A 26548-nucleotide genomic window follows, 5' to 3' on the forward strand; every position below is an offset into this window, starting at 1 on the left:
GCTAAGAGACCTATTTTTCCTGGCGGCAGCTCATTATCTACTTACCTCATAACGTCTGATGACGTTTATGGCGCCAGAAATCAAGGGTTTAGTGAGCGGCCCGTGCATGTCAGTTGGCGGATCTTATCTGTGCCATGTTGGCGTTACCGTAAACGTTAGACAAGGCAGAATAGTGGCTGATTATCCGTCGTCGACGCTCGTATAAGGTTTGTTTGGAGTCAAGATGGTGATGCTACGCAAGGGTGGCACCTCCGGAGCGGAGCCGGTAGCAGCGACTCCGAAGAGGAGGTCGGTGGAGCTGGATACAAGCTCCGAGTTTCTGTCGCTACTTCCCGCGTCGCAGAGAAAGTCCGCCCGGCTGACCCGGTCCTCCCAGGCCCAGGATGACAGCTTCAGCAGCCCCGAAAACACCACAGCCAATGTGAGCATGTACACCCAGACCTTGTTAGACAACTACAGCACCACTTACTAGATTATATATTATCCATGAACGCAACTTTGCTCTCCTAGTTTTGTTAGCTTGCTAAGCTAAGGCGCTACAGTGTCAGGTTACTGATAAAGTACCTGACCCCGCAGAGTTAGTCTCTCCTAACATTTAACTAAACTCTGTTGGACAATGTGTTGATTGATCGTGTGTAATGGCCATTTATAAATCATACAGTCAAACTTACGAAGTTAATAAATAAAACAAGCTGAATGTTTTGTTCTGTGTTGTGTTTAATGGACTTGTAAAAATATTTTAAGTTTACTAGACCAGAATTTGACGTAGCTTAATGTCCCAGATGTCATAAGTTAATTGTCTTAATTGGTGTGTTTTTAGTAAATGTTGTTGTGGAGGGGGTCTGTTCATTCATTAATGAATTCTTACATTAACTCAGTGATTCATTAAGCTTTATCTCAGACTTATCTGTTACTTCATAAAAGAAATTAAATGACTAAGTGTGCTTAATAGTATGTACCCTAAATTGTCACAGAGGCAGCACTATTTTGTAAAAACAGACTGCAGAGCAGGTAGGATTAACTTTGAATGCAGTTTTAAAAACCTGTGCTCATAAACTATTTAAGTATATTCTGAGAGTAAACAGATTTTGCTTACTTTATGGATTAGAAATTAGGTCCTCAAACAACCCACCCTTTGAGATGCATATAAAACATTTCAACAAAGTGTCTGCAGAGATTGTGGCCAGCAGTAGCAACCACAGGGCAGATTGTGAATGAAGATATTGTCCCATGAGAAGCAAGGCTGTAGCTTTCTGCCATCTAGCAGTCTGCTGTAGACGGTCACATTTTTTCATCTATTAAAGGACAAAAAAATGTAATTTATAATCCACAAATGTTCCTTTAAGGAGTTTATGCTTAAAATGTATGGATGTTTGTGAATTGTACGAACATTTATAAATTGTAAAATTATTTCAAACCCAACATACTAAAGCCGGCACAAATGAACAGAAATAAATGAGGTTACTGAAAATGTCACATGTAAATAGTGAAGAGCTCACACAGTTTGCTCCACACTCCTTTTGGCTCAGTAAACATTGCAAAGCAGAGAGTCATAGTGGTTTTTTTGCACAGACTTGCACAAGTTAATCAAGAAAAATTTATCATGCCGGCCCATGATTAATTAGAATTTTTAATCCAATTGAGCAGACAATCATTTTCTTTTTTTATATGCTGTAATCTATAAACTCGTAATGTCACTGTGCCAGGGACATTCTGATATGAAGCAGGATGAAGGAAGTGGTTTCCATCACTCTCTGAGGACCCGAGGACAGAGAGTGAAACTGGAGGTCTCTTTTGCTGACATGGAACCAAAGACCAGCTCCCCTGCGAATGAAGACAAAACTGGAGGATGCTGCACCAGGTAACAGGCCCACCCATTTTAATATTAATGGTAATTGTGCACGTTGACTGCCAACCTCTTGGCAATAAATTCTATAAATATATGCTTTCCATATGTAATGTGATGGAGAAATTGGTGGTAATGGTAAAATATAAAGTGACGTGATTAACTCATGTTTGGTTTTATCTGTCCTTCATCTCTTTAGGAAATCTTCCAGGCTGCAGAGAGAGGGAAATGCATCCAGTGGCAAGCAGCAAGCAGGTACAGTTTCAGTGTCATTTCTTTAAAGCTAATGCTGAAACCTTAAAATAAATTACTCACAAAGCATGCTGAGAAGCATTCGGTTTTTAGGAGGGTCTGTACTACTAGTAAGCTAATAAAACTGTTCTGTTTTGTGCCCCAGATGTTCCAGATGAAGTGGAGGGGTCGTCCACTCCCAAGAGGAGCCGCTTTAATCTACAGGATGAAGAGGAGGACCGCTCAGTGCGACGTAGTTCCCGAATCACCAGATACAAACTGAATTCCCGTAACCAGTCAGTGCTCTACGACCGCCTCATCACCAAGTGAGTTCAGCAACGTTCACTCCAAGTTCTTTGGGTTCCTTCCTCACCGCTTCTAAGCTGATCCACCACCTCACGTAGTATCTAACAAATAAATGATCATACACAGTGTGCTTTAGGTATAAATGATAATGTAACAAATAATTAGATTAGAGATAAACTTTGATAAAAGGTTCTCCATTTGATTGTCCCTCAGCACAGCTGAAGCTGTCCTCCAGAAGATGGACGACATGAAGAAGATGAGACGGCGACTGAGGAGCAGAGATAGAGAGACTAAAGAAGAGGTAATGACCCTCAGACAGTTTCACTTATTTATTTCCACCTCTCATTGTATCGTATAATACTGTTGACAGCGAGTTGTTTTGGTGTTTGATAATGTGTAACGAGACCTGTTTCCTCCGAGCAGCTCGGTGTGTACACCAGAGGCAGAATGAGAAGCTCTCTGAGGACGAATGTGGAGAGCAAAGACACTGAAGAGGAGAACCAAGGTGAGATGGATTAGGTTTAATAAATACCTCAGGCACATATCCGGGGAATACTGTATAATGCATGCTTGTCTGGGTCCATCCAGTTCTGGAGAAAACTTATTTTTTATACATCAGTGTTGCCAAAACTGCATTCTATAATAACAGAATTAGCAGTGCCACTGAAATTATTTTCCACTGTTAAAGCGCTACTAAATCCTCCTCCACCACCCACAAACTTGTCTGCTGATACCTTTGCTGCCTTCTTCACAGGCAAAGTGGCGGCTATAACTAGCCAATTCTCTGAAACATTCAAACTCAACCATTGTAGCAGTCCTACTACATCTTTTCCTCTGCCCTCCCAGGTCAGTGGTTCTTCACTCTCCTCGTTTACTCTTCTCACAGAGAGCAAAGTACCAGAACTCTTGACCTGTAGCCATCCGACTACATGCCCACTGGACCTGATTCCTACGAATCTCCTCCAAGCCATATCTCCTACCGTGGTCCCGACAATCATTTATGTGATAAATACTTCTCTGGCTTCGGGAACCTTCCCGACCACTTTCAAAAGGGCCCGGGTTACACCCTTGCTCAAAAAGCCCTCACTCGACCCACCTCAAGTTGAGAACTATCGACCAGTGTCTCTTCTACCATTTTTATCCAAAACTATTGAACGGGCAGTATTCAAACAGGTCTCAGAATTCCTCTCACAGAATGACCTCCTAGATTCATATCAGTCTGGTTTTAAGAGTGGCCACTCTACTGAAACGGCTCTTCTGTCTGTAACAGAAGCCCTAAGGTCAGTGAAAGCTGCAGCCCAATCCTCGGTTCTTATCCTGCTTATCCGCTCTCTCAGCAATGGGCATTTCGAGGAAAGCGTTCCTACAATGTTTTGTGGCAAGGACAATTATCCTCCTCCCACTGCCTCTCCACAGGGGTGCCCCAAGGCTCAGTGCTTGGGCCCCTTCTCTTCTCAATTTATAGCACCTCATTGGGGCCGATCATTCACTCGCATGGCTTCTCTTACCACTGACAGACGCAGACGATACGCAACTCTACCTATCCTTCCCGCCAGGCGATCCCACCGTCTCGGCGCAGATCACGGACTGTCTCTCGGCCATATCTGCATGGATGAAGGCTTGCCACCTTCAGCTAAACCTCTCTAAGACTGAACTCTTGGTCATTCCAGCCAAGCAATCTATCCACCATAACATCACACTACAAATTGACTCCTCAACTATCACTCCAACCAAGGTGGTGAGAAACTTGGGTGTCATGTTTGATGACCAGCTGTCCTTTTCAGACCATGTTGCTGCTGTCTCTCGGTCATGCCGCTTTGCTCTATACAACATAAGGAAAATCAGGCCCTACCTCACTCAGTACGCCACCCAGCTTCTGGTACAGGCCATGGTTATCTCCCGCCTCGACTATTGCAATGCCCTCCTAGCAGGTCTTCCAGCTTGTGCAGTGAAACCCTTACAAATGGTTCAGAACGCAGCAGCACGTCCGGTTTTTGATCAGCCCAAAAAGACTGATGTCACTTCATTACTCAGTGACCTCCACTGGCTCCTCGTGGCCTCCAGAATCAAATTCAAGTCACTAATGCTTGCATACAGAGTGACTACTGGGTCTGCACCCATCTACCTAAACTCCATAATACAAACTTGCGTTCCTTCTCTGCCGCTACGCTCCTCCAACGAACGCCGCCTGGCTTTGCCATCCCTTCACACAAAGCAGTCCCAGGGAGAAACACCCTAATCCGTGTATCATTTGTTCTTTTTTCAATTGGGAATTCAAAATCAGATATGAATATGAGCTTAGTTAAAAGTCTTCACTTGTCTATACAGATAAATTTGGATTGTGTGCGGCAAATTGAGCCTTGTTTTCTATTTCCCAAAACTTACGTTTATATGTTTCTCATACTCTTTACATTAAATGTGGTAGTGTCGCCAACTTCCTGGTTACACACGTTTCCTATTTTGACTTAAGCATAAATTTGAAGTAAAAACAAGCCCCCTCGACCCTGTACGCAGGATAAGTGGTTGATGGATGAATGGATGGATGAAAAAACAAGCCGTTATGTTTTGTGTTTGATTCATAAATAGCAAATTGTTTTGTAATTGTCCAACGTTGTATTCCCTATTGAATAACACAAGAACAAATGATACACTGAGTCATCTGCGTACACAAGTGTTTTCTTCATCAACTTCTGTAGGCTGTGTCTATTGTTATAGCAGAATTGTTTACGTTTTTTTTTTTTTTTTTAAATAATTCTGTCCTAGAACAGATGCTTTTTACCTGCTGTAGAAACCTACACATAGATGGAAACTCAGTGTGTGTGTGTTTACTTAACAATTTATTTATTCTAATTCACAGGTGTGAATGAGGACGATCACGATGAAGAGGAGGAAGAAGATGGAGAAAATGATGAGGAGGAGGAGGAGGAGGAGGAAGATGAAGATGACGATGAAGATGGCGAGGATGAGGAGGAAGAAGAAAATCAGAGGCGTTATGACTTCAGACAGCGAAAGACTGTTGTTCGCTACCAGGCCCCACAAGACGGTACTGCTTTGTTCAACCTGATCATTTGTTTAAATGGCAGCATGTGAAAGGCTTGAAACAAATTAGGCCTAAATTCTAATTTAGAACTAATTTCCACCATTTTTTTAGTTTTGAACCACACTATTAACTCACAGCTCTCACTTTGGTTTCAGTTACTTTAGTGAAGATCTTAGCAAACCTTTACTTGTCAGGTTACTCTACTATGAAGTTCACCCATGCCAAAACTGGATGGTGTATTAAAGCAGATTTGGCATATGAGAAAAAAGATAAATGACAATAAATACTCAAGGTCGAGTCATATTCATAACCTAGTTGAATGTTTTGGAAAAGCCGTATTCTTGTTATAAACTTGTTAAATACTGTACTTCTTAAGCCCCTGTTAGGATTTCGTAGCGTTAAATGAGTTTGCTCTTGTTTTCTTAGAACCCAGAGAGCCCAGGAAGCGCGGTATGTACTTCAAGGACCACTCATCTCCCACGAGACGCAGGTTTAGATTCAGCTCCACGGCCCCCAGGAGTCCCTACAACAGAAGAACCAACAGGTTAGTGTGACGGCTCAGCCTCATCAAGGGATCGGTTTTCTCAGTAACACGTGATGGTCTGATTAATGGCTTGTGAAATACTGTTAGAACTGTAGAAGTCAGCAACAGTGGTTTGACTAATACAGTATCCAGAACAAGATCACACACCTAATCATTCTGAAATGTTTAAATACAGAATACACATTTTATTACTGAAACAACCAGGGCACGCTTTAGTAATAACACTGGGATGGATACTTCACAATTTGACCTCTGTTGCAAAGAAAAATCCTCTTTATCCTGTTTCCCCCCCCCCCCCCCCCCGTCTTCATCCCACCTTCAGGAGTAGTTCTGAGAGGTAAGACCCTCCCTCACTACTTGTTGTGTTTATTGTTTAGTCTGTGTGTTTTTTGGGGTGCTGTCTGTTTGCCACTGTGTTTGTTGATAGTGTGGCACATTCGGGTGGCACTTTATTGGTGTAATGTGTGTAGACAGTGAACCAAACTTCACCAGAACTTAAGTATTGTTTAACTTGTGACCATTGTTTGAAACCGTTTCTGTTATCCAGCTTTGATTTTATTTTATGTGCGTCCAGTTACAAGATTTTTAAAAGGGTTTGGGGGGGGGGGGTTTGAATATTGTGTGCTTTTATTTTTTTCACATTGAGCTTTTAAGGTGGGTTCTGCAGTCGAGCCCTCTTTGTGTGTTGTTGAGGAGGTGTGTTAATCAGATGTCATGCATGGTATCATTTGAAGTGCTTGGTTGAGCATTATTAAGGTTTAAACGGTAGTACTAATTACTCAGTGGTAATGGTGTATTGTGTTTGTTTTAACTGTGTGTGTTTGGTTAAAGTTAGATTAAATTACTTCACTTAGCATCAAATTCTTTTGCTGACAAATCTTTTTGTAGCTTATCTCAATAAATAATAAACATTAATAATCTCAACCTAAATGTGGTTAGGATTATTTGATGTTAAGCTTGATAGTTTTAATGATACAGACAAGCATCATCTGCCTTTTGCAGAAGGAGACATGCCATCCACAGTAGTGACTCCACTTCGTCATCGTCTGACGACGAGCAATTTCAGAGACGGAGAAGTAAGAACAGGAGCAGGTCAGTCAACAGGTGAGAGAATCAGTACAGGTAGACAACTGCTGTGTTCTTCAGCAGGTGGGTGGAACACAAAGACAGAAGGATTAAATAAATGCATATCGTGGCTGAACATCTTACTGTGAAAAACATCATACTGCACATTGGGGCCAATGATGTTGTGAAGCAACAGTCTGAAGTCTTGAAAGAGAATTTTAATAATCTGTTGAACACAGTCAGCTCTTTGAAAGCTGAGGTGTTTATCAGTATCTATACCGCCAATCAGAAGAGGAGCTGAGAGATTCAGCAGATTGATGGCATTGAACACGTGGCTCTCAACGGCATGTACTGTCCATTCAGTGCATTTGTAAAAATATTTTTACTTTCTGTGGGACCGCAGACATCTTTTTTTTAAGGCAGATGGACTTTGCCTTAACAAGTCAGGAGTAAAATTGTTCAGCTCCAACCTGTTTTACTTTCTGCGTCACTCATCCGTTCCCTCTGCCAAGGACAAGAGACAAGAGGAATCTAAACAAGAAGAAGACATAACACAACATGCCAGAAACCTTGAAGGAGAGCCACCTCAGCCCCCGCCGGAAGAGAGCTCTGATCACGGGAGACAACTGAGCCAAGAGGAAGAGCCTCCACCTCCCTCACTGAAAACCAACAGTGAGGATTCACCATCTCTACCCCCCCTGAATGTTAGTTTCTGTTTGAGCACTTAGGCTCAGTGTATGAATGTGTGTGACTGGTGAATGCAGATGTAGTGTAAAAGCGCTTTGAGTGGTCGCTCCACTCCCATTTTCTCCACCTTAAACCCCCCTCACCATCCACCTCCACCACTGGTTCTATGTCCTCCAGGTTTGACACGTGTCACAAATACAGCGCACAACCCGCCTTCCCGCTTCGCAATGGCGAAGAATCCCAGTAAGACTGATGACTGATATGTGCTGGGTCCAGGCTACAAGGAAAATAGCACTCATGACTCTTGCCAGGACAAGCCGGGGCCCAGTGTGCTGGTAGTCTTCTCCATCCCTGTCTTGATAGGTAACAGAAAAAGCATGGTGAATGCGTTAAGAAACAGGAAGCACTCAACATATTTTGCAAATTTAATATTAATTCCTCGTCAGCCGCAGCCTGTCGAAAAAAGTGGGCCAGATAATGTTTTTAACACACTAAATTTAACTTTGTTAAACGTTAGGTCTTTGGCAGGAAAAAACATTTTTAATCAATGATTTTATAACTACTGACAATCTTAATTTCTTGTTTTTAACTGAAACTTGACCAAGATAACAGTGCAGCTGTCCTTATCGAGTCTACCCCTCCCAACTACAGTTTTATGAGTGAGGCTAGAGTGCATAAGAGAGTGTTTAATGACTCCCTCCAATGCAAAAAGATGTCTTATGGGAATTTTGCTTCTTTTGAATATGTGGCTCTTCAGCTGAATTCCTCTTCTCTGGCTATTTTTCTAAATATCTACAGGCCCCCTAAAATACTATGCAAACTTTTTTGATGACTTTGGTGAACTGCTGTCTGTAATCTATATTGACTTTGACTGTGTAGTTATTGTTGGTGATTTTAACACCCATGTTGAAAACCCCCAGGACAGAGGGACTAAAGAACTGTGTTGTGTTCTTGATAATTATGGACTGACCCAACATGTGACAGAGCCCACACACAATAAGGGGCACACTTTGGACTTAGTCACCTCCAAGGGTCTAGACATTTCCAAGGTTGTGGTGACTAATGTTGCTCTCTCTGATCATTTGAGTGCTATCTGCGTGCACACAAATGTACAAACAGAGGTAATCACAAAACGGCGTATCACTTAAAACACTAGTGAAATATTTATTCAGGCTTTCTCTTCGACACCCGCCCTCTCATGGGTCTCAGTGAATGAGCTTGTAGATAATTTCAGTTCTAAAATTACAAATGTTATTGATGCCATTGCACCAGCCAAGGTGAAGGTGGTCTCTGGTAAGAGAAGATCTCCATGGAGAAATGCCACGCTGGTTAGAACTCAAAAAAGAGAGTGTCGAAAAGCTGAACGCAGGTGGCGGAAAACAAATCTCCAGGTTCATTATGACATCTATAAAGAGAGACTTCGCATTTATAATTTAGAACTGAGAAATGCAAGGCGGTCTTTCTTCTCTGACATCATCACCGAAATAACACTAATAATGCACGTGGCCTGTTTGCTACTGTTGACAGGCTAACCAACCCTCCTGTGTCTGTAGCCTCTGAACTTCTATCTACCAGGGCCTGCAATGAATTTGCCTCCTTTTTCACAGACAAAATTCAAACAATTAGACAAGCAATCAGTTTCTCCATATCAGTTACAGGATATGTCTTGTCCCTGTGTCCACTTAAAAGCAATTCATATAGCATGAGACAATTTGATTCTATTAACCATAAAAACCTGGAGGACATAATACAACATCTGAAATCCTCCTCTTGCTGCCTTGATATTCTGCCAACAGGTTTTTTCAAAAATGTGTCTAAATGCATGGCCTCAGATTTACTACAAATTGTCAACATGTCTCTCCTCTCAGGTTTTTTCCCACAGGCCCTGAAAACTGCAGTCATTAAGCCACTCAAATAGAGCAATCTAGACAGTTCACTAATGAGCAATTACAGGCCCATATCAAATCTCCCATTTTTAAGTAAAATCATTGAAAAGGCTGTTTATTCAACAGCTTAGTGCTTTCTTGGCACTAAATAACTGTTTTGATGTCTTCCAGTCAGGTTTTCGACCACACCACAGCACTGAGACAGCTCTTGTTAAGGTCTTAAATGACATCCATTTAAACACTGACAGTGGCAGAATTTCAGTCTTAGTATTATTGGATCTCAGTGCTGCATTCGACACGGTCGACCACAACATATTACTAGACAGACTTGAAAACTGGGTTGGACTTTCTGGCACAGTACTAAAATGGTTTGAATCCTACTTAAAGGACAGAGACTACTTTGTGTCTATAGGTAATCACACATCTGAGCTGACAAAAATGACACATGGAGTTCCCCAAGGCTCCATTCTGGGACCTCTTTTGTTTAACATTTACATGCTTCCACTGGCTCAGATTGTCAAAAACAACTAAATGTTTGTAGATAGATTAAGTGTACTTCTCTGCTTCTCTACTTTATTCTCTTTTCAAAATAATTGTAACTCAATTATTTGCTCAACCCCTCAACCTGTTTTTATTTTCCATTTAAGTCTTTTAACCCTGATTGTACACTGCACTGTAACTTTATTTTTAATGTATATTTAAAAAATGTTCCTATGTTGCTTTTATGTTTTATGTAAAGCACTTTGAATTACCTTGTTGTTGAAATGTGCTATACAAATAAACTTGCCTAACGATTGTATAATTACAATAGGTCAAAATGTACAACTTTCAATCAATAAAAGGTTTGTCACTGTTTTGTTAATTTATCTCAAGTCATGTAGAGGTGGATAAACAGGAATCTCTTTAAAGCAATAAATCATATTTGTTTACTTTTGCAACCTCTTAGTGATAGGACGGTGGGTGGCAGAAATATGTAAAATCCTGTTATTTAATGATGATAATAGCTTATGTGGGGAGAAGTGGGATTAATGCCTTAATGTTTAATACAGTATGTTCTTATTGTAAACACCCCTTATGAAAGTCTAAAATGTTTTAACAAAGTAAAACTGCCAGAAAATGAATCTGAAAGGTGTTTTCTATGTTTTTCTTGCAGATGTCTGCCTATGAACTTTGTGAAAGACGACCTGCTGGGGATCCACAAGGACAGGATGAAGATTGGAGCCAGCCTCGCTGACGTGGACCCCATGCACATAGACAAGACGGTAAGCTGCATTGATCAATGGATAGACGCAAACACAGTCTAGTAGTCTGATATACAGGAACGTGATGGTTAATGTTACTGTATTGACTAAATATATCACTTCAAGGTGTTTTTAAATGCATTATCACAAAGACAATATGGATGAATAGCTGATTTGACAGTTTGTAGGTCAGAGATAGTGATGAAACATTAATCGGGCTGTAGTAGTATTAAGAGCAAACAATCTAAACACAACACTATTTGTCATCCAGGTTCGGTTTGAAAGCATTGGAGGTTTGAGCAGACACATCTCAGCGCTGAAGGAGATGGTGGTCTTCCCTCTCCTCTACCCAGAAGTGTTTGAGAGGTTCAAGATACAGCCTCCCAGGTTAACGGTGCATGTTTTGTTGAAAAGATAAAATGTGGTTAATGGTTTAGCATTCATTTTATACTGTGACTCAATAAATGTCATTTACTTTAAGTGTTCTTGTAAGGAACAGCCAGAAAGAAGAGGCTTATGCTGTGAAAGAAGTTAAATACATCCCAGAGTGGGGAGAGAGCTTTGTCAAAATATTTCAATTCAAACGAACAGGCTTATACAACTTCATATCAGTCCTTTAGTACTGTATACTCTTCTGTATTAGACAGCACCTTGAGTATAGATTTTTTTTTAAATATAAGACGCAGTCAGGATTTGTTTTTGTAGACCCAAAGCATCTTAAGTCCCATAGATTAAATTGTCTCTAAATTTTAGTATACATTTTTGGATTGTAATGCTATTGAAACCATAATAATAATATTAATAATAATAACTAGAACTGCAAGCAGTTGAAAATGGGGTCCAAGCCGCCCCCCTCGCCCTGCGGAGGGCGCGCAAGTGAACGTGGCTTCGGGGGGCCCGTGGCGAACAAACTAGAGTTTGAAATTAAAAGGACTTGTGGTTACGGATATAAAATGAATGTACGTCTGTGGAAGTGGTATTTTATATACGATTAATAGCGCCACCAAGAGGTCAATTGACGCCAAATTTCACACAGCCCTTTGGGAGGGCGTGCCAGATGAGGTCCCCGAGTTTGGTGTAGATCGGACGTTGCAAACCTAAGATATGACATCCCATCCTGTTTTAAGCATTTTGTCGAACATTTGTTAGCTTATAATTGTGCCATTTTTTCCCGTATCAAAATTCCCTCTACAAACTTTTATCGGCTTGGTCCAGAGATTGTCCGTGCAAAGTTTGGTGCCGATCGGAGTTGCCACTTCGGAGGAGTTAAATATAGTATGTTTTTCAGTTCTTGCGAATTAGCGAAATGAAAACGTCATCACACAAAGGCGTGTCTTATACTATAATATTCGGTAGCATCCCCCCAACACGTATGATGTACTGTCTCTTAGTTATGAGGCAAAATGTCTTGTTTTGAAAATGCCATTCAAATGAATGGGATTTTGCCATGGTATTTGAGCTTCGATTATAGCGCCACCTAAAGGCCGAATTGGATGAAATCTTTCAGGTGTCATCAGGGGCCCCAAATTTTAGATCGATGCGACTTGTGGTTGTGGAGGAACAGATAATTGCTGTTATACAGCGCCACCTAGGAGGTAATTTCATCAAATTTTGCACGGCCCCTCGAGGAGACATGAGATATTAGGGCTCCAAGTTTGGTGTTGATTGGCCGTTCCAAACCTATGATATGAAATCACTTCCTGATTTTTAGCGTTTTTCACAAAGATTTGTTAGCTTATAATTAGGAAATTTAGTCGCGAATCAGAAAAAAACGGCTTCGTCCATAGATGGTCCGTGCCAAGTTTGGTTTTCGAATGGACTTGCGGCTTCAGAGGAGTAATCAAAATATTTTTTTTTAGTTATCGCAATGTAGCGAAGTCTAGGCGGAAATGGGCGTGGCCTATACCAGGAGATTCAGCTCGATCCCCTGAACACGTGGCTATAACAGGGTGTCCGCGGGGTCTTAAAGTCTTAAAAGGTGATAAATCAAGGTATTGCATTTTGAAGATATTTTTGCCAATGTGAAAATCCTGTTTGTCCAAAAGTTTGTTTGCTAAAAGTGTAGGTGAAAGTATTTATTTATAATGCATAGCCAAAAATACTAGACAGGCAGTGAGTAGCGACTGTGTGATTCGTCTTTGTAACGTTAGGTGCAGGGATCTACCGTGTGCCTATTTCACTCTGAAACGCTTTAAAAAATAGATCCGTGCGAACCGGAAAATGATTTACGAATACAAACGACCGTAATCTCCCACCCTGCCGGACCCGCAATGCTAATCGTCCAAAAGGTAGTAGGAGTGGCAGGAGTAACGGGATTCACCTGGTTGGTAGGTCGCTCTATGGCCAATTGAACAGCCCCATTCCTGGTGGTCGATGAAAGTTATCACACATATCATTGCAGGCAAGCTCACATTAGCTAGTTTAAACCAACTAAAACATAAAATTACACTGTTTCACATGATTTGCTGTAATGATGCGTACATAAACGTCATAGCCTATGTAAGATCGCAGGAAATCTGACCGGTCCCGTCCTTCACATAGAAAACTGTTGGCCCATTCAGGCTGTTATAGGCAACTGAGAAAGTTGGTGAATGCCTCAATTTTGAAAAAAATGACACATAGGAAATTAATTTGTTATACATATATTTAAATTCCTTTTAAAAACTCAAATGTCCCTTTTTAAAGGTTTGTGTGGCTGATTTTAATCGGTTACAGCTCAAAGTGGCGCGGCAGTCTTAAAATATGTTGAAAAGGTCTTAAAAAGGTATTGAATTTAACTTCAGGATTCCTGTGTATATACCCTGTATAAGGTTTTTGATATGCGCCTTCGTATGCAGGAATTACAGTGATTTGAAAGTGCAAAACTTTGGATGTTGCTTGTAGTGCCCCCTAAGGGTAGAAGTGAGCGAATCTCATGTGTCTGAACCTACCCTGTGAGTTTGTAGTCTGTAGCATTTACCGTCTAGGCTGCCGTATTTAAATTTGGCAAAAACGTACGGAAAAATAAAAACGAGAACGATTCCAATAGGGTTCCCAGCTCCACTGGTACTGGGAATCCCAGACCACACGGGCTTGGACCAATAATAATAATAATTGTTGTCATATTTTCTCTTTAGGGGCTGTCTATTTTACGGTCCTCCGGGCACAGGGAAAACCCTCGTAGCCAGAGCGTTGGCCAATGAGTGCAGTCAGGGGGAAAGAAAGGTGTCTTTCTTTATGAGGAAAGGAGCTGACTGTCTCAGTAAGTGGGTGGGTGAATCCGAGAGACAGCTACGACTGCTTTTTGATCAGGTAAACCAAACTCCTCATCAACATACACCATACTATTTGGGATAGATGGAGATTGTCCGTTTATGTTGCAAGTGCGATTGATTGATTCCTCTTTAACAAAAGATAATCTGATCAACAAAGAATATCAGATAACATATATTGTAAAAGCTAGCGCTATATTTTTATACACTATATTGCAACATGTTAACTTGTAGATTTGAATAAAAGGCCTGCACATCATCTAGTATCGGGTCTAAAGATAATGCAATCTGTAGCTGATTGAATTCCTATTGAATTGTTTGTAGGCTTACCAGATGCGTCCGTCCATCATCTTCTTTGATGAGATTGATGGTTTGGCTCCAGTCAGGTCCAGCCGTCAGGACCAGATACACAGGTGAGAAGCCTTCCTGTTCTTATTTTGTACAGTACATGTGTGGTGATTGTACTGAAGTTAGAGTGTAAAATGTACAGAGTGGGTTGCCAGATATAGTTTAACATTTCTCTAAAATACATTTTTTTTCTTAAATCAGCATTTAGCTTTGACCGTCATCCTAATTCATGCTTCACTTGAGAAGAATCACAGTTAAGTTCATAACCAACATTACATAATTGCCGCCAGAATGGTGCAGCTGTCACAAGTCATATTTAATGTTGGGCACCACCTGAAATTTGATAAGACCTGGATGCAGCTGCAGCTACACAAATATATCTCACTCAGAATTGAAAACAAAGAAGGTATACAACCCTTGAATCTCTTGTCTGTCCCAACGTTATTGTGAAAACATCGCATGCAGAAAACATTTATGGCTTGACTTTTGAGGCAGTTGGTGGCCAAACAGAAAATAAAGTTTCTTTAAGAATGGAAATAGTTTTGAATGACTGAACAATAATTGAATCCGAATTCCTCCATTAGATAAAAGAAAGTAGCTACATCAGATTTTTCAATAAGGAAATAGGGTCTTTTTTTCAAGGGTACTATGAAACTGTCCTTGAAAAAGACGTGTTGCTGTTGCAAAGACCAAATCTGTGACCTTGATATAGTACAATCCGACATGATTAGTTTGTCTCCGTGAACTGCAGTTACATCCTCTTTGTTACCGGGACATGGCTTTGACCATTTAGAAAACATAGTCTTTTTCTGTCTCTGTAGTTCCATTGTGTCGACCCTGTTGGCTCTTATGGATGGATTAGATGCTAGAGGAGAGGTTGTTGTGATAGGTGCTACAAACAGACTGGATTCCATCGACCCAGCTCTGAGAAGACCAGGGCGCTTCGACAGAGAGTTCCTCTTCGGCCTGCCGGACAGAGAGGTGAGAACCTGTAGATGCCCTTTGATGCTCGGTAGAGACAATAAAAGAGAAAATTGACACGTGGGTTGTGGTCAAATCTGAGTGCACTCAAATGATTTTGGGCTGAAACTGTAGAAGGCTGTCAGATCGCAAATGTTGGACCTGAACTTGAAATGCTGTGATCTTTTTTTGTATGGCAGGCGAGAAAGGACATTCTGAAGATCCACACCAGACAGTGGACTCCACCACCTTCTGACACTTTCCTGGAAGAATTGGCAGATAAATGCGTTGGTATGTTTAAATTTAATGATGCAAAGACAGCAGTACCTTACAGCTTAAAATATAAACATCTTTCTAAACTTTCCCAGTACAGATCACACTTTAATGTGATTTAAAAATGTCAATCTTGGGTGTTCAATTGCACCATCTACCGGTACAAAACCTGTGTCTCAGAACCATTATCTCCGGTCAGATCATTTGCACAGAATACTTTGTTTTGCAGACCTTCAACCACACACTGGATAGTGAATGTCTTACTGAGCGTTATATCAGTCGGTCTCTCTTTGCTTGCCAGGTTATTGCGGAGCAGACATCAAGGCAGTGTGTTCAGAGGCTGCCCTGTGTGCGCTGCGGCGTCGCTACCCACAAATCTACTCCTCATCGCAGAAACTGGTGCTTGATGTCAACTCCATCGCTATCACAAGCAAAGACTTTATGTCAGCCGTGTCCAAGATGGTGCCTGCTGCCCAGAGGTATAAACAAAATAACTGTTCTAATGTAAACATTTCCAGTGCCACACACCTTGCTTGTGGTTCTTAAGTAAATGTGGTGCTGATCTTGATTTTTAGGGCAGTGGTGTCACCAGCCAAGGCCCTGATACCCGCCATTCATCCTCTGCTGAGTGCCACTCTGCAGAACATCCTCCACGCAGTCAGCAGGGTGTTCCCGCATGCCGAACAGGGCTTAAAGAGGAAGAGAGAACAAGGTGCAGTCTTGCTTCATCTTTTTCTTAGTTTTGCATTCATTTATTCTTGCACTCATTTGTTCTTTTCATGGTCCTGTATTCTTTTCACTTAATTTAACATTCATTTCCATTTCGTCCATAAGTAATCCCAAAAGAGAACACACTTCATTTGTTCTTTTGCCAACCTCTTCTGAGACACCAGGAGTAACTGCTGTACTGTGTTTGTGTGCATGTGTTTATTTCCAGATATGGCCTGTGGTTTGTCTGAGGATGATCTGATGTTCAGTGATGAGGACTCAGAAGTCCTTTCCAGTGGACAGACCTCTCACTCCCAACCCAAAACACCTGCTGCTAAAGGACTTCTCAACCTCAACAGGTTGGTTTACCATTATGCAGGAAGGACTGTTATACATTTGTCTCCTTATTCTCTCAGATAATGTTAATAAATATTATTGCACATAATTTCTCAATCAAAATCTTAGTCTTAGTTTTTTATATTGGAAAATACTGATGATGTACCTTTGGGAGTTAACACTGCTTTACTTAAGACTTCAGTAAGTTGTCTGTCCCAGTGACCCAAATATTTTAGGCAAATTAATGGGCCCTTGAAAAGTTAACCTAAATGTTCCTACAACTTTACTCATCTCAGCGTCTTCTCTCCTTGTGTAGGAGTGTGCTGAGCCACCCAACTTCATACCGTCCGAGGCTGCTGTTGGAGGGCAGACCAGGCTCAGGTCAGAGCGCCCACCTGGCCCCTGCTGTCCTCCACGCTCTGGAGAAATTCACTGTGTACACACTGGACATGGCTGTACTGTTTGGAGCCAGTGCAACTGCACCGGAGGAGACTTGTGCTCAGGTAGAAGAGATGCCACTATGCAAAATAAAAATACCTGTAAATGGTCATTTATGTGCACATTCAGTGACTTAAAGTAATTCAGATCCAACATCCCTGATATCAGGCCTCGCACAGAACCGGGATAAACTAGACAACTTAACTTTTGCAGCCTTGTCAAATTCAGTGTGTTCTTTTCAATGGACTTCACTGGCCAAAATGGCTGCCACAGTAACTGTAGTTCATGGGCCCCACCTCCTTCCGCCATGGGCAGTGGGGATAAATATGTACTACAGACAGATACTCATATGAATGAGCAATGATGGTGGCAGGGGTGAAGGAGCTGTCACGTTACCAAAAGTAATATCTGGAAGTTTCATATTTGTCAAAAAAACAAAAGTATTCAATTTACAGTGAGGTGAAATGGTTTTGAGAGAGGCTTTAACCTGGAAATTTTGTTTCCTGCATTAGTTTAATGCCACTGTATAATTTCTAATCCTCTTTTTAATGTTGTCATCATGCCCTTTCATTTATGCATTTAGTCTTTATCACCCCGTCATATTGATCCCCATCTTATGTTCTGTGAAAGTGCCACTGTTGTGAATGCTCGTCTGTAGATTTACATCCAGTTTTTATTCATATCCATACCATATATTAATGTTCGAATGTTCTGCAGATCTTTGTTGAAGCGAAGCGAACCTCTCCCAGCATCCTGTACATCCCTCACATCGGACAGTGGTGGGAGACAGTGGGTCCGGCCTTAAGAGCCACCTTCCTCAGCCTGCTCAGCTCCATCCCTGCCTTTGCTCCTATACTACTTCTGGCTACGTGCAGCCTGCAATATGACCAACTAAGCATGGAGGTATGGAAAGAAAGACTGATAAAGTAGTGTTGATACATTAGAGCATAGCGTTTAAAGGGGACCTATTATTATGCTAATTTGCAGCTCTATATTTTTATTCTGCAACTCCACTGGAGCTTTGCATGATTCATATTCAAAGAATCCTTTTTTATACTGGCCCTTTATGCAGTCCCTCAGTTCATCTGCAACAAGCTGATAGCTTCTGTCTCTTTTAAAAACCTCCTCCCTAAAAGCCTTCTTTTTTCTGAATGTCCAACTCCTGAAAGCCTACAGAGGGGCAGCACCTGGTCCCTGTGCACCCTTCGCACTACAGTAACTTACCCCATTGGTAAGCGATACTGTTTGTCAGACCACAAATGACTCAAGAATTAGGTTGGAAAAACGATAGACATCCTATTAGCTTAGTTGACTCAGCCTGTACTGGGAGGTCGTAGGCCTAAATGAGTGTTGGTTAGGGTGCATCACATTTGAATGGGAAATTTTAATTTCATCAATCATCATCAATTTGGCTGGCATTGCATTTTGTTCCAATTAACATAAAAATGAATTTTGCAAAGTTTTGAGGAATTCCATTGAGATTTAGGGGTGCCACCTAACACATGAACTTTGGCGAAATTTCGAAAAATGTGCAATTTTTAGTCTAATTGCCAAAAGGTTGGCCTGGAAATGTTGAGTACGGTGAACTTTTACAGTAACATGTTCTATAGGGTTATCAAAGTAAAATTTGTTTGTTTGCCCTTTGGGCAACTTGGGCATTTCTCAGAATTCAACTTTCAAGATTCTCCATTCATTTGTCCTAAAGACAAAATGAATGGAGGTCAATGGGACACGTTCACGTGGCCTTACGCTGAATTTTGTGCGGCAGTGATGGATGTCGGACACACATATAAAGTTTAATTGACTTATTGTTAAACACAAGGGCCGATACTGACACACTTAAAAGAACAAACCCTCTCTAGTGGCTAACTCACTGGCAACTTACAGGGCCTAATGGTAAGAGCTGACATTAACTAAACTTCAAACTTAATTGCTCAGTCTGTGCCAGAGTCTGCTCTATTGAGCAACATCACCAGGGAGAAAGAGAGAGGAAATGGAACCGGAACTCTGAACCTAGCCAGTGCATCTCCCCCCAGATATGTCCACCCAAGAGTAACCGTCCTAATCAGGAATTGGCTTGCGTTTGCAGCGGCGAAGGTTTGGCTGTTGGTTGCAGTCATGTTCAACTGCCTGCAGCACATTCTGCAGGTGCTACTCCTTCCTTGCCACTGCAATGAAGTCGGATGTGAGCTTGACGCCACGCTCGGCACAGTCATTGACCACGTACATTGACCTCACTTTTTTTTAACCGCAGCATTGGTCACCCATTCCTTCACATCGAGAGACGTAAATTCTGGATCAATGTGCAGCTGGTGCATCCCAAACCAGCAACCCTTATTGGTGAGGTCAGCCAAGCTGGTGGTTGGCAAGAGGGTGGGGAACTTTGGCTTGCCAAAGCCAGTGACAACGCGCTGCTCAGGGACGTGCATGGGGAGATCAGCGGGCTTGTGCTCCAAGATCGCTCTGGCAAGTGCATGCTTGTCATTATTGGGCACCTTGCTGCTGAAGAGAGCCAGGGGTAGCATCTCACCTGTCAGGTACCAGCGATGCCTCTCCACCGCCTTGATCGATGATGTTGCAATGCCCTCATCTACAGCCTTGTATACCTGCAGGTGGTGGTAGAGTGTCAGGTCATTCCAAGCAGCATCCGATGTGAAGCTCCATCAAAGCCAGCTTGAGAGTATAGAGCAGCTTGGCCATCCATTGTGCCTTGTGGAGCGCTCCCGGTCATTGGAAGGTCACTGCAGTCTGCTCTTCACCATCTGCATCCAGAAACACAAGACACAGCTGCACAAACTCATGGTAGTCACCTTGCTTTTGGTCAGTGACTTCTTTTGCACCCCTGACAAGTTCAGCACGTAAATTGCCCAGGAGTAGTTACTCTGTGTTGCCAGGAATGTAGCGGGACCATTGGCTGCTTGATTCTTGTGGCAACAGGTTCCATTTCTCTCTCAGACGTGTGAACAAGGTAACCTCTGGCGAGCGTGATGACTCCACCTACAGGTCTGTGAAAACCTGGTTCAGGAGGATCTCACCAATGTGGTGCCGGCCGCCAGACCAAAGCAGTGGTCGGCCCATTGAGAGCTGTATGGCAATGCAGGCTGCTGTGAGATGGCTGGTGTTTGACGCAGTGGTGTCAAATGCCATTGTTGACAACCTGGTCAGCGCAGCACCAGTCCTGCTGCAACTTGCATGTCAACCGGGCAATGATCACTCCACATGCCTCATTGGTCTGCTTCTTATACGCTGGGACACCAAGCAGTTTCAGCCGCTCTGCATCTCCAACCACCAGTGTAAGACGCTCCTCCAACTGGCGCACATTGCTGAGCATTGGTGTTAACCTCAGATCTCCATGGCGACCATTGAGCACTGTTAACCATTTTATCCAACAAAAACAGATGTGCGGTGGCACCCCTAAATCATCATGTACTGGAAAAATATTTTGCATGTGTTGTTTCTACATATATTGGAACACTTTTAGCACCCAGCCATATCAAAATTAAAGAATTGTGTTTTTTGATGCACCCTAGTGTTGGTGTTTACACCACAAGCATAGGAGCTTTGAGGGTTTTCAGGCCCGGACTCCGAGCTCCTAGTCCAGGCAGAGTCCGTTAACGGTAGCTAGTTAGCAGTAGTGAGCAGTTTCTTAGCAGCACGTAAAATAATCTGTCCATCAAGAAATGAACTTTCCGTCACAACCATAAAAAGCACTTTCTGTGAGACATACTGAACAACCTCCAAACAAACGTCATCAGTAGTCCTGAGCACAGTGGTCAAAAAACTGAGATAGACTGAGCATGTGAATAGGCACGTCCCTGTACTTTGTGGGTGTGCTGTGCCTGAGCACTGGGGTTACTTTTGGGATTACTTTTACATTTGTTTACCTCATTATTTCAAACGTTTGTGCATCTAATTTTCTTGAGCATAAAAGGATTCTCTCAGACAGAAACACAACCCATCTCTTACCTTTCTTTTCTCAGGTGCAGGAGTTGTTTCGGGTGGAGTACGGAGAGGTTTTCCATGTTCAGGTCCCCACCATCAGAGAAAGAAGAAATTTCTTTGAGGATCTAATCCTGAATCAGGCTTCCAAGGCCCCCGCCTCAAAAAAAAAAGCTGGTGAGAAATAGGAGTGTAGTAATAAAATACAGATCTTAAGGGCTGTAGTGCTTCTTAAATTCAGTGAATGCTATGCTAACATAGCGTTTTTCAGGGTTCATAGTTCAAGTTGCTGGTGTTCACATCCACGCTTCAAGTGGAGAAGGTTGGAGCATTAATACAGAGAGGAAGGATGTCTGATCACTAAAAGTCTATGTGATATTAATGTTGTGAGAATAAATGTATTACTTATTTTTAGTAAGTGTGAGTGAAACAGTGTAAAATCCTAGTAGGTGTAGAAGAATCTCTTCACTCGTGTGAAATGGACAGTTTGAGTGGAAATCCTGTTAAATGATCTAACTTCTGTTTAGTTGGTGGTACAGTGTGGTGTTGCTCATCTTCTCTGATTTGTCAGCTGCAGACTAAAAATGAATGTTACCAAGATAAATATATATAATGGAGCAAGACTTTCACTTCCTTCAGTGCTCCATGCTTTGGAAGTGCTTCCTATCGCTCCTCCGCCTCCCCCACGTCAGCTGTCAAAGGAGGAGATCCAACGATTGGAGGAGCAGGAGGAAGATACCCTGAGGGAGCTTCGCCTCTTCCTGCGTGATGTCACCAACCGCCTGTCCCAAGATAAACGCTTCAAAGCATTTACAAAGCCTGTTGATTTAGAAGAGGTAGTTGTTCCATTATATTTTATTGACTCATATTACCTGATAACGCATTACTTGAGACTGATTCATTGTTTGGCCAACTTAGAATAATGTCTCAACTCCAGCAGTTTGTTGTACTGTCTTACATCATCCATCATTATATCCAGTGTTTAGTTTGATACATTTTCCCCATATTGTAGTCACAGCAGCGTCTTTGTCATGTGATTTAGGTGCCAGATTATGCTGAGGTGATTAAGAAGCCTATGGACCTGTCAACCGTTCTCTCTAAGGTCGACCTTCATCAGTATGGGTCGGTCAAAGAGTTCCTCCAAGACGTGGATCTCATCTGGCAGAATGCCCTTGAATACAACCCAGACAGGGACCCCTCAGGTACACACATCGTGAACAGTAAAAACACACTCTGCTCGAAGAGAACATATTTTGTATTAATACTTAGAGTAACCAATTACTATAATGCATCTGTTTGTAACATAAAATTTGCATTCTTGCTAATTTGAATGTGTGTGTTTCCTGCAGACCGTCAGATCCGACACAGAGCATGTGCACTGAAAGACACCGTCCATGCTATCATCAGAGATGAACTGGATGAAGATTTTGAGAAGATTTGTGAAGAGATCAAAGTGTCACGCAGCACAAGAGGTGAATGCTTTATGCATGAGTGTTTACATCCAAATAGTTAGTTTGGGGATGCACCGAAAGTTAAGACGGTAAGTTAGGCTAGCTGTTGTAGACTCAGGGATTACACTGAGATTCTGTGTGAGCCCAGTTTCTAAAATATTAACCAGTATCGATATTAACGTTCAGTGACTAAAAACATTTACTGGCTAATTTTGAAAAGCTTCTTATGAAGCATCCTGCACTAAGCTTATGCTTTAAATTTGATGCTTTGTTCCATTTTCATTCCCGTATTCACCTATTTTGTCATTTAAGTCACTCACTCTCACAGTAATAACTTTAGCTTGTGCATTTTTCAAATTTCAGAATACATAGCTTGTTTAGGTGTACAAAAACAGTTTTTTACAAGTGTGTAAAATGACCAAAAAATCATTGTGCTGTCTTTGTTTGACTACCTCAGATTGCTCCACTGTCCAGTTTGCTCCCTCCTTCTACCATGTCCTTCCCAAACAGTCCAAACCCCCTGCTGAGGTGGACATGACCCAGCAAAGAGAGCTGGCTGGAGCCACAGCTGCAGTTACTCCCACTATAGGTGCCTCTGCTGTTACAATGCCTAAAATCTTAGGTAAAGATGGCACTGTACTGAAGATAACAAAAATTAAATCATATACTTCACAATTAACTAAATCCTTCTCCCCTTGTGTTTCTCCAGCCCAGAAGAAGAAAAGGCGGAAGAGTCGCTGGTCCGCTGGCGTCTTTGCAAAGAAGAAATCTTCCTCCTCTCCTCACACGTCCAGAGATGACGCGCACTTGGGATCGGATGAGGAAGAGGAAGATGGGGATGATGAGGAGGAGGAGGAGGTTGGGAAGGGGGGAGGAGGAGCAGAGTGTGATGGGCGGACCGAAGGAGAGGAGGATCAGATGACGGTCGATGTAGAGTCAGGGACCACACCAGCTCAGGAAGGTAGTTTGGGGCCCACTGCGAAGGAGCAGGACAGTCAGGAGGGAAGAGAGGAGAGGAGTCAAGCTGCTGAAGACAAAGTTATCTTGTGTGAAACAGGGAACCCAGAAAATGATGAGCAGACACAGAACGAGCAAAAAAAGGTGGATAAAGCTGTCAAAGATCAACCACGAAAGTCGGAGGAAAACCAAGTGTTGACAAAGGCAGGAAACAAGAACAGCGAAACCATTTCAGTGAACACTAACAAGGACAGCCATACTCGGACAGAGGGATTTACCCAGGGACAATTCAACACAGAGAAGAGTGGTGAAACTAAAAGCGAAATGCTGACAGAAACTGAGACCGACAAATGGCAAACTGTTACGCAGGCAGACAACAGGAACAACAAGGTAGAGACTGTAGAGGAGGCAGAGCAGAACAGCCATGCTGAACCGATGGAGGTGGAAGCAACAGACACCTCAGCCACAGACGCCTCTGCAGCTGCCAGAGGAGAGGACGACACAGGCACAGGTTTGATACTAGCAAAGCCTGGCTCTTTAAGTGGAGAGAAAATATCAAGAGAAACTCGGATCTTAAATCCTTAACTAAAGAAAGTTTTCTAGAGAGTACAAGGTGCATTTACAATGTTTCAGCAGACTGTCATCCATTTCTTTTGTGTCTCAGAGCGGAGCGAGAGGCGCATGACTCGCTCTCTAAAGAACGCTGTTCTGCAGCAGCAGAAATTCGATGTGGACAAAGCTCTGCAGATCCTGGACCAGGAAACTCCTCCTCTGGTGGTAGACGGAGAAAAACTAAAGGTGTGTGGGATACTCTGGGCGTCAGGCTTATTCTCCAGTCTTCTGTTGTCACTGGTCAGACAGGTTTTCTGCATTTTGACTTTACTCAAGCCCTAAAAAAACTCCCTGCAAGAAGTTTGACCACTCCTCTGTACTTTTCTCATTGGGTCAAAGATGTTACATATTTCTAAAAATGAAATGCACTCAAACATTTAAGATATGGAGGCCCTTTCTGTATTTTTGACTCTACAAGAACGTCTTGATAAATAGTAGGAACCCATAAATGTCCCATTGCAATTATTTGATTAGCAGATTATATTGTTCCCTTCTTCACCTAAAATGTTACCTGTAATGCGATGGGTGTGTAGAGTGATAGGAATGGAGATTTCAATTTGGCAACATATTTGGTGAATAGTGCGTCTTTGTATTTGGGGATAAGTAGGTGAATTGAAGTGAAATATGCAGTAAATATATTAGTAAATGTTTTGCATTTTTTATTTTGTGTTGTCCTTCCGCCATCTTATACTCTTTTTCTCCACAGTAGAGTTTGACTCAAACTCAAAATGTAATCTGCATGTCATTCATTGTTCTCTCGGCTTTCTTCCTTGTTTCTTCAGGAGTTGTTGGAGAGAGTAGTGACCAAGACTGAAGGCTACGAGGTGTACAAGCTGGAGAAACTGTATGCGCTGCTCTGCCAGAGCATCTATAGACACAGACGAGACTACAACAAAACAGCACTTATACAGGTTAGTATTGGACTGTGCTGATGTGACTGCAGATATCTGACGTGTCATGGCAAAGGTTTAACTTGCAACTTGCAACCTAAACAATGGCTAGTTGAGAACTAGTAAAGCCTAGTTCACACTACACGATTTTTAGCCCGATTTGCCCCTCGGTGACCGTCAGGCTGTGATCGGGAGTAAATCAGCGGTCGATCGGTGGTCACCAGTCATTATGTGTGAACTACTCAATGACGCGTCAAAACGGCTCCCCGACACATCATCACCACATCGCTGACGTCTGCCAGATATCTAGCATGCCAAATATCTGGAAGAGTCGGCCAACTCGACATCCACGTCTAGCCAATGTGAGCTGGCAGAGCAGGCAGATACTTTTTTCTCTGCAAAACACTTTTTACTCACCTCCAGCTCTCTCTGTAGCTCAAGAAATCCCTGATACCTGCGTGTGCTAATCCATTCTTTCACCCAGATTCTTTATCTTTATAATTTCAGTCTTTATAATAACAAACAGCTGTTTCATGTGTAGGATCGCGTCATTTCCCATTTCCTGTGTTTTCTTGACAAAATGTGGTTTAGAGACCAGCGTGGGGTGACCCAGCTGCTGTCAGCTCGTGTAGTCTGTGACCCTCTATCACCGATCAGTCACGTAGTGTGAACGCCACAACGACTTCAAGACTCCCGTCACAAGAAGGCCGATGCTGAAAGTCGTGTAGTCTGCACGAACCTTAAGGCATGCCTGTGAGCCCAACAGCAGAATCTTGACACACCTCATCGTTAACATTATTAGTGCTGCTCCTGCTGAGCCAAAACGTCTGCTGTAAAGGAGGCTTTTGATATTTTTGTAGCCATAAAAGTATTTTTAAACCTGGGCCCTATTTTTAAAATTAGGTAAACACAAAATGCTTCTTTTTGCCACCAGCAAGCAAGTGACTCCTGGAAATCTCATGAGAGGCGAGTTGTTGGGGGGGAAAATGTTATTCCAACACAACAAACTCATCTCTCCAACTCTGACTCGTTTCCACCATCATCTTCGTGTAACTCCTCACCTGTCATGAGGTTTCACAGCGAGGATTGTCTTTGAGCGAGACTTCTGTTTCTTGTTAAAGACAAAGGGTGTCTCTGGGAGTCCCTCATAGCCATCTACTGCATGGATTCCAAAACATTTCGTACATTGCCAGTGTTACGTAATGTTAATTGAATTTGTTGATGTTCTTAACATACAGAAGATGGTACTTTAATGTTTCTAATCTATTGTCCTTTCCTGGTCTTCTGGTTTGATTAGGAGTTGGAGCAAGAGATTGAAGACTTCTGTTGACTTTTCTACAGGAACATTGTGTACTTTTTTTTTTTTTATCATCATCCTCTTAGCTGTGTAAATATACAGATATTGGTTCTATTTTCATAGAAACCTACAGGCACCTCTGTGCATTAACTAAATCTTTGTATTACCTCCTTTTGTTTATATTTAATTAAATGGCTTTCCTCTCCATATCATTGTGTGCCTTTTTTGAGTGCTCAAGATTT

General features: G+C 42.2%; 1 protein-coding gene and 1 non-coding gene across 3 annotated transcripts; both read left to right on the top strand.

Annotated features, from left to right (window-relative positions):
- Positions 1-25: 25 nt before the first annotated feature.
- LOC119897970 (ATPase family AAA domain-containing protein 2-like) lies at positions 26-26513 on the top strand. Of its 2 annotated transcripts, XM_038712032.1 has the most exons (30): positions 26-421; positions 1707-1861; positions 2046-2101; positions 2244-2403; positions 2597-2684; positions 2807-2888; positions 5241-5426; positions 5850-5967; positions 6290-6304; positions 6970-7071; positions 10759-10867; positions 11118-11233; positions 13963-14137; positions 14422-14510; positions 15267-15426; positions 15606-15696; positions 15980-16157; positions 16254-16390; positions 16616-16745; positions 17039-17225; positions 17878-18063; positions 21141-21276; positions 21739-21935; positions 22142-22301; positions 22449-22571; positions 23008-23172; positions 23260-24018; positions 24172-24305; positions 24902-25030; positions 26307-26513. In XM_038712032.1, exons 1-30 carry the CDS (start codon positions 224-226, stop codon positions 26337-26339), a joined length of 4554 nt encoding a protein of 1517 aa, XP_038567960.1. In that variant the 5' UTR covers positions 26-223; the 3' UTR covers positions 26340-26513. The 2 variants fall into 2 exon arrangements, with proteins under 2 accessions (XP_038567960.1, XP_038567961.1); XM_038712033.1 differs by lacking the exon at positions 6290-6304.
- Positions 17369-17503, top strand: LOC119898373. Its single transcript, XR_005443532.1, has one exon. It is a non-coding gene; the product is annotated as a small nucleolar RNA SNORA5 (small nucleolar RNA).
- Positions 26514-26548: the final 35 nt, after the last annotated feature.

This window comes from Micropterus salmoides, unplaced genomic scaffold, assembly GCF_014851395.1.
Source record: "Micropterus salmoides isolate LMB-PRFRI ecotype aquatic unplaced genomic scaffold, ASM1485139v1 Ms_hic_scaffold_11, whole genome shotgun sequence".
Lineage (NCBI taxonomy): Eukaryota > Metazoa > Chordata > Actinopteri > Centrarchiformes > Centrarchidae > Micropterus > Micropterus salmoides.